The sequence below is a fragment of the Mytilus californianus genome, unplaced genomic scaffold (assembly GCF_021869535.1).
Source record: "Mytilus californianus isolate M0D057914Y unplaced genomic scaffold, xbMytCali1.0.p SCAF_2, whole genome shotgun sequence".
NCBI classification, from domain to species: domain Eukaryota; kingdom Metazoa; phylum Mollusca; class Bivalvia; order Mytilida; family Mytilidae; genus Mytilus; species Mytilus californianus.
In genome coordinates, this window is record NW_026262668.1 from 4,546,044 (window position 1) to 4,560,423 (window position 14,380).

Sequence of the window (14,380 nt, forward strand, 5' to 3'; positions counted from 1 at the left end):
CGGATCAAGTTTGAATTTGGGTGGTGTCACTTTTACTGTTCTTGAGTTATGCCCCTTTATTAATGGAAATATGGCTAAATCTGTCCTTCCTGATCTCAAAGTTTAGTTTGCTTCAACCAAATGTTATGAAACTTATACACAATGCTTATTACCACAAAACACAGATCAAGTTTTAATTTGGGTTGCATCACTTTTACTGTTCTTGAGTGATGCCCCTTTATAAATGGAAAAGTTGCTGAAATTTTCATTTCTATTCTACAACTTCAGTTTTCTTCAACCAAATGTTATGAAACTTATACACAATGCTTATTACCATAAAACACAGATCAAGTTTGAATTTGGGTGATGTCACTTTTTACAGTTCTCTTGTTATGTCCCTTTATAACGTTATATGCAAGAGGGGGCATCATCTGTGTCCCATGGACACATTCTCTATTTATTTTCATTTTTCAGGCCTTGGGAACTAAGTCATTCTTCAAATATTTAGATATTCAATTTTTATGCCCCCGCTGTAGGCAATGTGGGCATTAAGTGTTAACCTTGACCGTTTATCCGTACTTCAGTCCATCCCTTTTTCGTCTCCACACTCTAAACAGTTTTTCTCGTCCAAATTTTATGAAACTGTTACACAATGCCAAGAACCAGAATTTGGGCAGTCTGTCATTTACCGTTCTAGAATTATGCCCCTTTTTAACTTGGAAAATTGTTAATTTTTCCATTTCCGAATTATAACTTAAGTTTGTCTTATCCTAATTTTATAAAACTCATACACAATGCTAAGAACCACAACACACAGACAAATACGAATTTGGGCAGTGAGTCATTTACTGTTCTAGATTTATGCCCCTTTTAAACTTGGAAAATTGCAAAGCCTGAGCGAGGCATTCATGTCCTCTGACACATTCTTCTTTTATTTGTTATATCTCTACTCTGGGAAAAAGACATATTGACATAAATCCAAATTAGATGGTGGAAAGACATTCAGAAATGATTTTTATTCCAAACTCTTTTCTCTGATCTGAATCTAATAGGATTGCCAGTTAAAAAACAGAAGGTTAATGGTTCTCTATGGTTACTCCTGATTCCTACCCAGTAAAAACTCGCCACTATGATATTGTATAGCCAAGACTGCTGAAAATGGGGTTAAACTCCAACAATCAATCAAGCCAAACTATTTGTCAGATAAACTAAATAATGAAAAATGAGGATAACAAACTACAATGTTCATTCTTCCTTCAGGACATTGAGCGAAACGAATTATTTTAATCTGATAGTTTTTAGAAACGACACACTAAAACAGGCTGCTACCCCTCATTTAAAACAAATTTTTGATTACTTGCAACTTAAAACTAGAGGCCTAATGCATCATGAAGTTGTGAAAGAATAAGTCTTTTAATCCATATTAATATCAAATGTAAGTTTCTTTTCTAGAATTCTTATTTTAATGAATCTCAGGTTGGATGTCAGCTTAAAATTATTGATAATATAATATTCCTTTTTACATCCAATTCAATTTCAAGTTTTATTTTAAAAATAAAAAAAAAAAAACATCACTAGTTTATTTTGTTGTACAACCAAAATAATCAATGAATGATTGGTTTTTCAATGAACTCTACAGATAACAACAGCTATTGTATTTATTCAATGGGAAAGTTTATGTTGCAAAAATTTAAATGACCATATAAACCGACACTGATTCTGGGGAAAGGTTTTGTTTCCATTGCTCCATTGGAAAAAAGAGTAGAACGTCAGATCACAGAAAATTCAAGATTTAGCAACATGAAATCTCCCAAAAACCAGGGTGGACTCGGATGTACCAGAGGGGTCAGCAGTTCATGCTTCAGTAGTGACATCTGTTGTGTATCTCCTGTTTAAATACGTCAATGAAACATATCCGGTAATCGTTGAATTAAAAAAAGTCAACTATATATGTAGAACAACGAGGCTTCTGGGAGCCTGTATCACTCCTCTGACATATTGGAAATAATGTTGTCTAATGTTTGCCAAATTTCATGAAGAAAATGATGTATTCGGTAAGTAGAAGGGCTTAACAATTTAGGAGAACCTGTTGGAAAAGAAAAAAGAATTGGTCGGGAGGACATTTATTTAAAAAAAAAACAACATCCAAACAACCAATTTTAGGTATGAAAACTATCATTTCCAACCTAAAAAATTGAAGAAAAAACGTTCTTGATCTGTTCAGAAAAAAACCCACAGGGTCCCATACTTAATTTTCTGTCTGCATTAATTGGTGTTGTGTTTTTTTAAGGGGTGTGTAAATAATATTGCTTTAACATGTAACCGTTGAATTAAATGTTACTTGCAATCATTTTATCTGCCAAAAATTCTATACTTTTTTTTTTTGGAATCCGATTCAGAAAGATCCCTGAACCCAGCCAAATCTGTAATAAGGCAAAATGCTGGTCAACCATACTAGACTTATAGTTGCTTACTTCTACGACATTTGGTCTTTGGTGGAGAATTGTACCAAGTCTTCATATTTTTATATTATAATGGATCTGAAACTAATCACTGCCCAATACAACTTGCAAAACAAATAGATCTATATCTGGTAAAAATGGAAAAGTAGGTCAACGAAGTTCTTGTTTCGGCCTGTTTTATCTCTATTTGTAATGCCTGTAGATGTGGATTTTGAAATGAATAACTTGGCCTGGTAAGAACTGAAAATAAATGACTTTGCACAGAATGAAAATGAATATTCTGCAACATAAAATGTAGGATAATTGAGGATACAAGTGAATACGAAAAAAATGAGCATTTGTAGCAACAGTTGAAAATTAATGATTAATCCGGATAAAATCATCCTGAAATAAGAAAAGTAATATTATTTTGCAAAGAATAACCATTTCAAAATGTCTCTGAATGCATGAAATATTTACTATGATATATAAATAAGGAGATGTGGTATGATTGCCAATGAGACAACTCTCTAACAGAGACCAACTGATGTAGAATTAAACTATAGGTCACCATACTATCTTGAGAGAAATCCATACCGCATAGTACGCTATAAAAGGCCCCGAAATTACCTATGTAAAACATTTCAAACGAAACAATTTCTGATTTATGAACAAAAAAATAAACGAAAAACAATTATGATATACAGCAACAAACGACAACCACTGGATAACAGGCTCCTGACTTGGAACTGGGACACACAGATTGTTGCGGGGTTAAACATGTTTGCTGGCGCCAAACCCTCTCCCTAACCCGGGACACTGATGTAACAGTACAACGTAAGAGCAAACTAACAAAATTAGTTGAATAGGGCTAAACTCATCAGATCGATACAAAGTCACATCTAACATCCAATGGATTTAGTGTAAAGTAAGTCGACCGTAAGATGGTGCCAAAGGACCATCATCGTCCAAAAAAGGAAAATTATTAATAGGGAACGAAAAATCGTCACTTTTGTCGTAAACTTTTGTATAGCGTTTCCCGTGTAAAACTGAAATATGTAAATCTAGGAAAGGACAGATATTGCTGTTCAGTAAAAGCATTTTGGTAAATTTCGGCAGTACTACTACGAATGGTATTGATTGACTGTCTACTTGTGATAATCACTTTACATTCTTTCATTTGGCAGTTTTATTTACTTTTTAAAAGTTGGTAAACGCTTTAGAATGGTTTCAAGGAACGAGTGTCATCGTATCCGTCATTCTTGGAGAAAATATTATTTTTTTTCTTAGTTTTGCAGGACATAATTAAGCAAGAATGGTCTTCAATTTAAAGAAATACAGAGGGAAAACTTAAAAGAATATTGACTTTACAGTGGCGTAGCTAGGCCATTTTTAAGTGTATGCCCGAACCTCGGCCAGGTGTCCGAATGCCCAAGCGGGTTCAGAGCAGTGGACCTCCTGGTAGGGGTTCAACGGGGCAAATTCGTCAGGAAGCTCACGCTTTATCGAGAAAGAGATACCATTTCTGACATTTAAAACTCATCAATAGCAAATATACTTTGGAGTCTAATATGTTTATTTTTTATGTTTAGTTTATTCGTTGTTATAAAAAGAATGTGGTATGATTGCCAGTGAGACAACTATCCACCAAATTAAAATGAAGTAGTATGAAGCAACTATAGGCTACCCTACGTCCTTCAACAGTGAGAAAAAACACATACCGTATATAGTCGGCTGTAAAATGCCGCGACATACAAAAATGTAAAACAATTCAAACAAGTAAACTAACGGTCTAATTCATAACAAAACAGTTTACGAAAAACAAATATGACAGACATGAACCAACAACAACCATTGCACTTCAGGCTCATGACTTGGGACAGACACATAAAGAATGTAGCGGATTAAACATGTTTGTAAGCGCCCAACCCTCCCCTAACCTTGGACAGTGGTGTCACAGCACAACATAAGAACAAACTGAAAAAAATAATTGCAATTGTATCAACTCAAAACATCGGTACGAGACACAATAAACTGTTGACACAGAGATATGTCTCGCCTGTCGGCATAAAATTCAGAAAAAGACAATCTGATGGACAGCAACATTGCTTATCATGTCGTTGGACCATGATCTTGTGGGCAGGGACTAGAAATGGTCGACAAACTGAGATGTACAGACAGTAATGTAACTCTATAGAAAATATCGTCTAATGTAAGTAGTTCCTATCAATCTAACTTATGCAGGAAACTTAACATTGAAAATTTCTACTTAATTCAAAGTGACTGGACCATGTCCTAAGGGGAAGGGCCTCAAAATAGTCGTCAAACAGATATGTACTGATAGTAATGCAACTTTCTATTAAATATCAATGATCTACTACAAGTAGTTCCTATCAAATTAACTTAAGCAGAAAAACTTAACAATTGTTGACGCCGTCGCCATCACAATCGCCGGAAAAGCAATCCCTATGTCTCGCTTTCCGCGACTTTCGTCGCAGGCGAGACAAAAACCACTAACATAAAAACAATGAACACAATTAATTAAAGCACCGATATAAGAGTTCTCTCAGTTATTGAAAGCTAGTTCAAAGCGAATTACAACAAATTGTCGATTTAGAATCTAATGGTCACTGGTTTTAGAGAAAAATGTCCAAATCCAGTTACTGTAAAATAAGATTAAAACGAAATGTTGGGTAAAACCACCAATCGACCAAAAATTCAAAACTTTAGAGATAGTATAGTTTTGACGCACGGTAAACGTAACCATGCGCCTTCTTTATATGACACGTTTTTTTTTAAATATGAGAGTTAAAACCCATATAAATTAAGACCCTTTTTAAAATAATTGAATATCCCTGAAAATGTTTTACGAATTTTAGTAGATTTTAGTAGTAGCTGTTGACTGAATAAAGAGATATAGAGATGCACGTACGTCAATGAAATAACCAGCGAACGATACAACTATCCCAAGATATCTAGGTCCTAGTGCCTAGTAGTGGTGAACCTAGAAGTAAAATTGATACTATTGTAATTTAATTTTGGATGTAACACATCTTCTGATTGACTGAATTTTTTGTCTATCAGCTCGTAGACATAACTTTATCATGTGACCAAGACGTCATCAATTAAAAATGGAATTTAGAATTAAATTATAAGGAATGACTGTAATATTTTTTTCTGTCTATTTTAAATAACCTCAAAAATGTGGTGCACACTTTTAAATAAATTTCAGTGTGCACCATATTTTTGCTGTTATTTCTTCATAGACAGAAAAAATATATGTCATTTCTTAATTGATAAATGCAGGAACGTCAAATTGGTTAAAATTTCGTGATTCGTCAAAATATCCTTATTTTGATGGCCAGAGGTCTAAATAATTATCCGTTACCGTTTTTTTTTTTTTTTTTTTTTTGAAAGAAATCTAACGTGGTTCATCAAAATCAGTCAATTTTTTTTTATTGTCATAAAGAAAATGTACATTTTATCGTCATGCACCAAAAAATACCGTAAACATCATTTGGGAAGTTTTTTTTACCGTTATTGGGGATGAAGGTACTCCCATTATGACCCTCATTGCTGAATAGACGTATTTACTTGTATGCAAATTTGTCCGCCATTAATTAAAATCACACAAATTGCGGTTCCCGTCAAATTTGACATTACAATTAAAAAATTTGACGTCATAATTAAAAAGTGATTGTTGCTTGACGTCAGAAAGTTATACGGAGACAGATCTAAGGTTGTTCGGAGACAAAATTCAGGTAAATACCAAAATTGTAAATACGTTTAATAAAGGGAAAAGGACACAGCTTGATTATTTACAACAAAATAGACTCTTTTTTGAAATATTTGGGTGGCCCTGAAAAGGGCCTTTGGTTTGTGTCGTTATTTCTGCTAATCAGGTTTATTTTTTTGACTTCTTGGCGGCCTTCTTCTTTGGCGACTTTCTTGCCTTTGTTGGTTTCTTGGCAGCCTTCTTTGCTGGTTTCTTGGCAGCCTTCTTTTTCTTCGGCGACTTTGGCTTTTTGGCCTTAGACTTCGATGACTTTTTAACTGCAGCTTTCTTCTTTCTGGGTGACCTCTTAGCCTTAGCATTGTTAGATTTATTCTTTGATTTCTTTGAACTCTTCTTTTTCGGTGACTTGGCTTTCTTTGCCTTCTTTTTTGGAGAAGCAGGTGCTTTTCCAACTCTGAAGCTACCAGTTGCACCAGAAGCACCAGCGGAAGTTTTGGGTCGGACTAAAACACCAGATTTCAATCCCTTTGCGAAAGCCAATTTCATTGCAGATCCAAGGTGTGATGTGTTGATTCCTTTGTTGTTAGCAAGGATGTATTTCCTAATGGCTTGGACTGAGGACCCTTTTCTGTTCTTCATTGCTTGGATGGCTGCAACAATCATGGATAAAGTAGATGGCTTCTTGGCTCCACCCTTTGCTCTTGGTTTTTTTGGAGTCTTTCTTGCCTTCTTTGCTGGACTTCTCTTTGGAGATTTGCTCCTGCTCCTGGACCTAGATCGGGACTTTGAACGTCTAGTTGGGCTTGGCATATTTGTTACTTGCTATTACTACGTCAAAATATGAGAATGACACACACGACTACAGGTGCTTCCTTTATGTTAATAACGCGGACGTGATAGAGATCACCCATGAAAATTGGATTTGAAAACCGGGAAATATGGCGGACATGAAAATGTGTGCTTCCTAGTTCATTTCAATTGCAGAAAATGTACAGGTAACTGTGTGAAACCTAAAATTATAAATGTAGAAATAATTGATAAGATCGACTCTTCGAATTCCATTAAAAATAACGCACATTATAAAATATTGTCATCATAAAAGCATACGTCGAACTTCTAATTGTTGGTTTCTAAAATGTTTGCTCAGTCAAAGTGACACTAAAATGGGAAGAAACTGGCGTAACTGGGTATGAAATTGGTTTTCAATGGCCAATTAATGATGTGTGTACAAAACCTAATTATTTTTAGTATAACTAATGAATGCAATATTAAAATATTTGAAGAACCAAAATAGGTTTCCAGATACATCAACGCATGTCCGCCATTTTTTCTTTGGAAATGTATATTTTCCGCTCACCTGTTGCTTCTTCAAATATTTGTACATTGCATTTATTCAAAGCTTTACTAAAAATATTCATATTGTAAATAAAATATCTTCTCTTTTTTGAGATAGACTTCTATGAAATGGCAATTTCCAAAGATTTCATGAAAGCTAAAAAAAAATGTCGAATTTTCAGTACAACATGCAAGGATTTGTACATAGTAAAACTTATATACTATACAAATCCTTAGTACACCTATGCTAAAATGTGTATTTTTAATGAAAAATGCAGTTGTAAGTGTTTAAATGAAAGTTTGTAGGATTTATCAGTCTTTACATCTATAATAAACACGATTTAGATTTATTTTGATGAGATTATAATATATTTAAGCCAGATTTTTGCGTATTTTATGTGCGTAAATTGTCAGGGTAACAAACTTCAAATGATTTGTTTCTCTTTTCTGATTGCCTTGAAAACTGCAAAATGAGCTGCTTTACAATGTTTATGATAACTCGTACAGAAAATCAGTTTCTTATATCTATGTAATATTTTCTACGAACTAGATGATTCAATCGGCGTACTACATACAATGCATGTACATTGTAAAACCTCTAATGAGTAGTAAAGAGCTAGTCAGACTACCTCAAAGCAGTTTTCACGATAAACTTTTGAATCTACAGACCCGAAGCTGAATTTTACAAAAGATTTAGTTATATTCCATTTGCCTGAAGAGATGATTGAGGGTGTGGATGGGGGTTTACAGAGTAGAGAATAATGGGCAAAAAAATAAAGAATAGAGAATAATGAGGTGCTAAAATATATAGAATAGAGAATAATGGGCTAACAATATAAAAAATAGAGAAAAATGGCATAAACAATTAAAGAATACAGAAATGAAGGACCCCAATCCAAACCCTCATGATTTTTACAGGCCCAACATCATGTTTACAAGCCTGGGCTGGTGGCCCTGTGGTTGAGGGTGAAGACTGCCTCAAAGAACAAACATTATCATGTCCTCTATGAAGTATTTGGACCATTTGGTCACAGCTGAACATATTTTGGCACATGATTTACTTAAAGCATTGAACTTGGAAAGAAAACCCTTGGATTATTAATATTGTTTCATGTCTACAAAATCTTGGATTCCCCTTTTAGCCCAGATTTCAAATTTAAAGTTCTCTGAAACCACTTTATAACAAATTACATCAGCGCATTATAGATCATCATCAAAACTTACAAGGGCAAAATTCTAAACTTTTGGATTCGGAAAAATTATATTATACTTTATGTCACTTCCTGGGAAATCTATTATTGCAAAATTGAGACTGAGCACTCATCATAACAGCGAGATATAATAAAATTGATAGAAATCAAAAGCGTGTATGCAAACCAAAATTTTAGACTAACACCACTTCATGTGGCATTGTCAATACTATAAAAGGGAACGAGAAACACTTGAGGCAAAAATATCTAAAATTTATTTAAATTTTAAAACTATTAACAATGATAATGCTAAATCAAAATTATTCATGAACAGTGGGTCTTTAAATCTACTAAAGACGTGTTCTTCTTATATTTCTGAATTGCCTAAAGTTAGAAATGATGTATTACAAAAATAATAATAACATAACATGCATATAACTTGTATATAACCTGTTTTTATCATAGCTGCCAATCATATATTTTATGTATTATTATGCAATGTACTTTGTATTGAGCCTTTACCAATTTGTGTGCTAATATTTTATATTGTCTATTGTCTATTGCATGATGAATAAGGAACTATTCAGTGATGATTTCAAAAGCACACAGCATTCTTAAAACTCCTATTCATCAGTTACAGAAAACCATCAAAATAATGATGATCACTGATGTTTACTTTCCGGCGAAAGGCTGGTAATATGATTGCTAATGAGACAAGTATCTACCATAGTCCAAATGACGCGTATTTTAGTCATTATATGATCTTATGGGTCGTCGTTCGGCCTTCAACAATGAGTAAAAATTCCGCTGTGTTGTAAACTTGTTATTAAAATACAAGATTTGATACATATTCAGAAATTTTGTTTATAAACATGTACCTGCAAATTAGAGATGATTGCTTTTGACGTGATTCATTGATCGCTGTATACCGGGTGCTTTTTGGAAAGTGACATTGATCGGTGTATACCGGATGCCTTTTGAAGTGATTCGTTGATCGGTGTATAATACCGGGTACCTTTTGGAGTGTGACATTACTTAGTATATAGATGCTTTTGGATTAATGCATTTCTCAGTGTAGGAATGCTTTTGTGTATGGCATTGATCGGTGTATGGATTCTTATGATTGGATGGATTCTTTTGGGTGTGGCCTTGATCGCTATATGGCCAATGATTCTTTTTGGTGTGGCATTGATTGGTGTATGGATGCTTTTAGGTGTAGTATCGCTCGGTATATGGATCCTTTTGGGATGTGGCATTGCTCTGTTTTTGGATGCCTTGGTTTGTGCCTTTGCTCAATGTATGAATATTTTGGTGGTGACCTTGCTCATTGTATGAAATATTTTTGGGTGTGGCATTGCTCGATATATAGATGTTTTTGCTAAAGATTCTAAATTTATAAAAAATGGAAATTTCATCAAATCTAATTCACAGCCAGGGATCTACTTCATCCCGATTATTCCATCAATGACAAACCTCAATGAAACAAACTTTGTTAATAAGGGATCTGTTTGAAATAACCGCTTGTAATTTCATAAAGTTCCGACTTATAAATATAAATAATGATTCTTGTAAATCTGACGAACCAGGGGGAATGTAAAAAAAAACGTGTCTGACATAACTATTTTTAACTTCGTACATTAAGAAACTAGTAAGTAATTTTTCAAGTTGTTTTGTTTTTATTTTGTCTGCTACACATTTAGCCCTAAGAGAGCCTAATTTATGTCACCATACAGAAACACATGTAAGGTGAAGTAAAGTGTATGTTAATATGAACCGATAATAATTATAATTGAAATATTAACGACAACAACAAGCATAACAAAAAATACCTCTCGCTAATGAAAGGCGGATTTATCTAAAAGGTTCGAACCTAAAACCTTTGAGTGACTAGAAAAATGAAGATCAGTAATTAACACGCGTAATTTGAACATTTTACAATGTAGTTTCATATCGGGCGCATTGCATTTGCGCCAATTTAAAAAAAAATACAACATTTCATTTGCTACACAATATTCTATTTCATTTGCACCAAAAAGTAAATACTGCTGTGTGCCATTTTACATGTAACATATGACGAAAAAGTTTGAAAAAATGAAATGCCGATTGGCGCAAAAGCAAAGCACATAGTTCATATAATCCAGAGACATATATATATGTCTCTGTATAATCTAAGTCAACATTGTATCATTATTAAGATGATTTTTACATATGTGGTCTCGTGAAATAAGATCCGGTCTTGAACTTGAGGTCCAGTATAAACTCTTGTGAGAATTTTGACATTGTTAAATGAAATGTCGGGAAAATGTTTAAATATATATGTAAGACGCCAATGCACTTATATATACTCGGAATGTCATTTTTATTTATTTTCATAGACGGAAATCACATGATTTATTTTTTACTTTGTCGCAATGTGTTTCATTTTTTTTATTATTATTTCTGATAACACAATTCATCTTAAGTTGTTTTGATGCGTACAATGGACCAAACGTAAAGTAGTTTTTTATGTTTTCTTATGACAATTAAAATGTGTTTTTGTCCAAGATACATTATTTAAGCTGACCTAGTGATTTTAACTGGACTTCCTATTAATGGACCAATTTATAATATGTGGGTGGAGCACTAATTGCTCAAATGTATTGCCAGAATTCCCTATTAATCAAATAAGGGACAGTTATCAAAAATGTCAGACTGTCATGTTTTGTTACTAGTCGTATCTAGATTCTACATTTAATCGCTTTGTCCAAAAATAAAGGAGGTATTTCTATAAAAAGGAACTATTCCTGTGTGAAAAAACAGACTCGTCTTAACTTTAAATACGTGACTGTATCAGTATAAGCAGATTCGTCTTAAAAGAAGCCTGAAAGGCACAAGATGAACAAACAATTATTGCTTGGAGTATTGGTTGTTGCTTTACTGTTGCAGTTTGTACAAGGTAAGATATAAGTAGTTATGTCACAATTAAGTAAACAAATTTACTAGGGGAATACAATTTAGATAAAAAAAAATAATAACCACTAAAAAGACATAAAAAAAATATTTGATAAACTTTTATTATTAATATTATTATTTTTAATTCATAGGACCAAAGAAGTGGCCTTGCCATGCAAACTCTAATCTTTCCTTAAATCGTTCGTAGAGATTGCTAAAAACTATAAATAAATTCATTCGATAGACTTAAACATGCATTATTTATCGTCCATAACTTATTATTTAATATTAATAAGTCACTCTGTTGTAGGCGTGCCATATGGTGAAAGACCGCTATTTGAAATTGGTAAGTATATATATATATATTTTCGTTCGAAAATCACGTTCATGGTACGTTTTGTATCTACCCTCTATATGTTCGGAATTTGAATTACACAGGCATGAAAATAACATTAGATATAATTATAATAACAACCATAAGAATAGGGCTAAGCAATATATATAGCAACTGTATTTACATACGCCAGCAAGAAAACGACAACTCGACAGTTCACCTTTACAGAATAAAAGTGCATATTGTTACAACGTAATATGTGCATCGTGGGCTTGTCTGAACGTGTGAAATGGGTCAAACGCCCTCAGTTCTTAAGTATGTTAAATGAATACTTAAATATGGCACACAACTTCAGGGATGTGCTAAGAATATATAGAAGTTTTTTTTATCCTAAAACGATTGCATATTATTTCTCAGATAACCAAATAAAAATTATCTGAACAAATGAATAATTATCATAATTGAAATCGAATAAATGAAGACTCTTGTTCTCTATGGATGTTCATGCACCAAATTACTTCATTACCTAGGAAACCATAAAAAAGAATGTTTTCCAATTTGTTTCGGTAAAATGACAACCAGGAGAACCCACATCTAGCTATACCAGTGATAAATCCGTAAAAAAAAGTACATATTTGAAGAGTTCAAGTTGCCATGTACAATTGTGGTTTTGATGGTCGCGGCGATGTTGCGCAAAAACCACAAAAAAAAACTTTTTTGGTTCATAAAAACCAACGGATCCAGAAAAGAACATCTTACATGAGCGGTGACGTTAATTGCATAGGAGGGGAGGGACAATACGTACCTTACTTTAAGGTGACTAAATTCAGGGAATAAGACTAACATTTTCATTGCTATCACACGATTGATAGCGTTCGAAGAATGCATGTTATGACATTGATAAACTTGCAAATTTGAATGTATTGATAAAGGATCTGTTTTTTCATTGCAGATGGCCGACTTTTTGGGTGTGCCGACACCTTAGGGAGAGGGGATGGGCTTGGTAGTAGCAGTGACGACACCAGTGATTTCTTCAGTGATAGCTGGAGCAATGAATGTTTAGACTAGATTATATTGTTATTCGTTCAGTGATAGCTGGAGCAATGAATGTTTAGACTAGATTATTATTGAACTTTTTCAATTCATTATTCAAATAAAAGTTTGATAAGTGCATTCATTGCTCATGCAAAATATTTTCTGATGTTTATTATTATTGTTTCTGATCCCAGGAGTCGTTACTCTTCGTATTTTGTGCGAAAAAAAGAAAATATTAATAGAGTCTTTGCCTTTAGAGCCTTTGTCGCTCACCTGGGTATGCCAACGGCAACAACGGCCGTTCTCCAACCTGTCTGAATCTGTTCAATCTTCTTAAGTTGGGCACTGAGAAACTAGCGATGATTTACTTCAATTTTTTTGTAGTACATGTATTATGAATTTAATCAGAATTAAGAATGACTTAGAGACCGTCTTTGGAGTGAAAGCCGTGTTTTCAAACCGAACGGATTAAAGAGAAGAATATTTATAATCGAGAATAAATTTATTCCTGTTAGTATGAATAATGAGGTAATGTGGTTTGATTTTCAATGAGACAACTATAGTCCAAAGACCAAAGGACAAGGATCATAGTTCAGTTAACCGATTGGCCAGGCTTCTGAAATTTCAAATAAGCCTCAATTGGAATCTATATGTGGCATTATTTACGTCAGTATGTTGCAAATAAACATGCATTAATAAGAATATAAGGCATTGCAAATTTTGAAAGGATTTAACTCTTTATATTTTTATAGTAAGAGAAATTTGAATAATTATCAATCTGATAAATATTTACTTCTGGTGGCCATGTTTTCATAGGATCAGATTGGTTATTATATAGTTTTACAGAAAACCATGCAAATGGGATTTGCCATTGGGTTCAAAGGGATTTATAAAATGAGGATTCTTTATAGAGGGCTCCCATTCAACATTTCTATGAATTTCCAATTTGAAACGGTGTGACTATAGTTTTAGATAAGAAGAAATATGAAAATTTACCAGAATGAATCAAGATTTGCCTCTATTATGGCCATGTTTTTCACCTGATCGGAACAAAATTAATGGTTTGTTCAAAAGGCTGTTTAGTGTTCTGAGCGTTTGGTTCTGACTTTTCATATGCTGTCAAGAAAATGGGAACCTGTATGATGCCATAGTCATCCAACACGAAATGGGTAGCTCAGTATTTAGTTTTTTCTATTTAATGTTATGACTGTTTTTGGATTTGTTCTTTTGTTATTTTCTTGCATGGTTTTGTATGTCTCCTCCGACTTTTGAGCTTTTATTGTCCCGTTGGTGTCTTTAGCCTCTTCTTTTTTTCCTGCACCCAAGCGCCTGTGTAATAAGCTAATGACTTCTCACGTTGTGTTAAATTATATCAAAGGTCTCCAAGGCATTCCACGAA

At 33.6% G+C, this 14,380-nt stretch overlaps 1 protein-coding gene and 1 long non-coding RNA gene across 2 annotated transcripts; one reads left to right on the forward strand and one right to left on the reverse strand.

Moving 5' to 3' along the window:
* Positions 1 to 6,324: 6,324 nt before the first annotated feature.
* On the reverse strand, positions 6,325 to 6,966 carry LOC127729125 (sperm-specific protein PHI-2B-like). The gene has a single exon (XM_052236783.1). The coding sequence runs from the start codon at positions 6,964 to 6,966 to the stop codon at positions 6,325 to 6,327; it is 642 nt and encodes a 213-aa protein (XP_052092743.1).
* A 4,418-nt stretch (positions 6,967 to 11,384) lies between these two features.
* LOC127729131 (uncharacterized) lies at positions 11,385 to 13,042 on the forward strand. Its single transcript, XR_007994528.1, has 3 exons — positions 11,385 to 11,616; positions 11,923 to 11,958; positions 12,899 to 13,042. It is a non-coding gene; the product is annotated as an uncharacterized LOC127729131 (long non-coding RNA).
* The last annotated feature ends 1,338 nt before the right edge of the window (positions 13,043 to 14,380 follow it).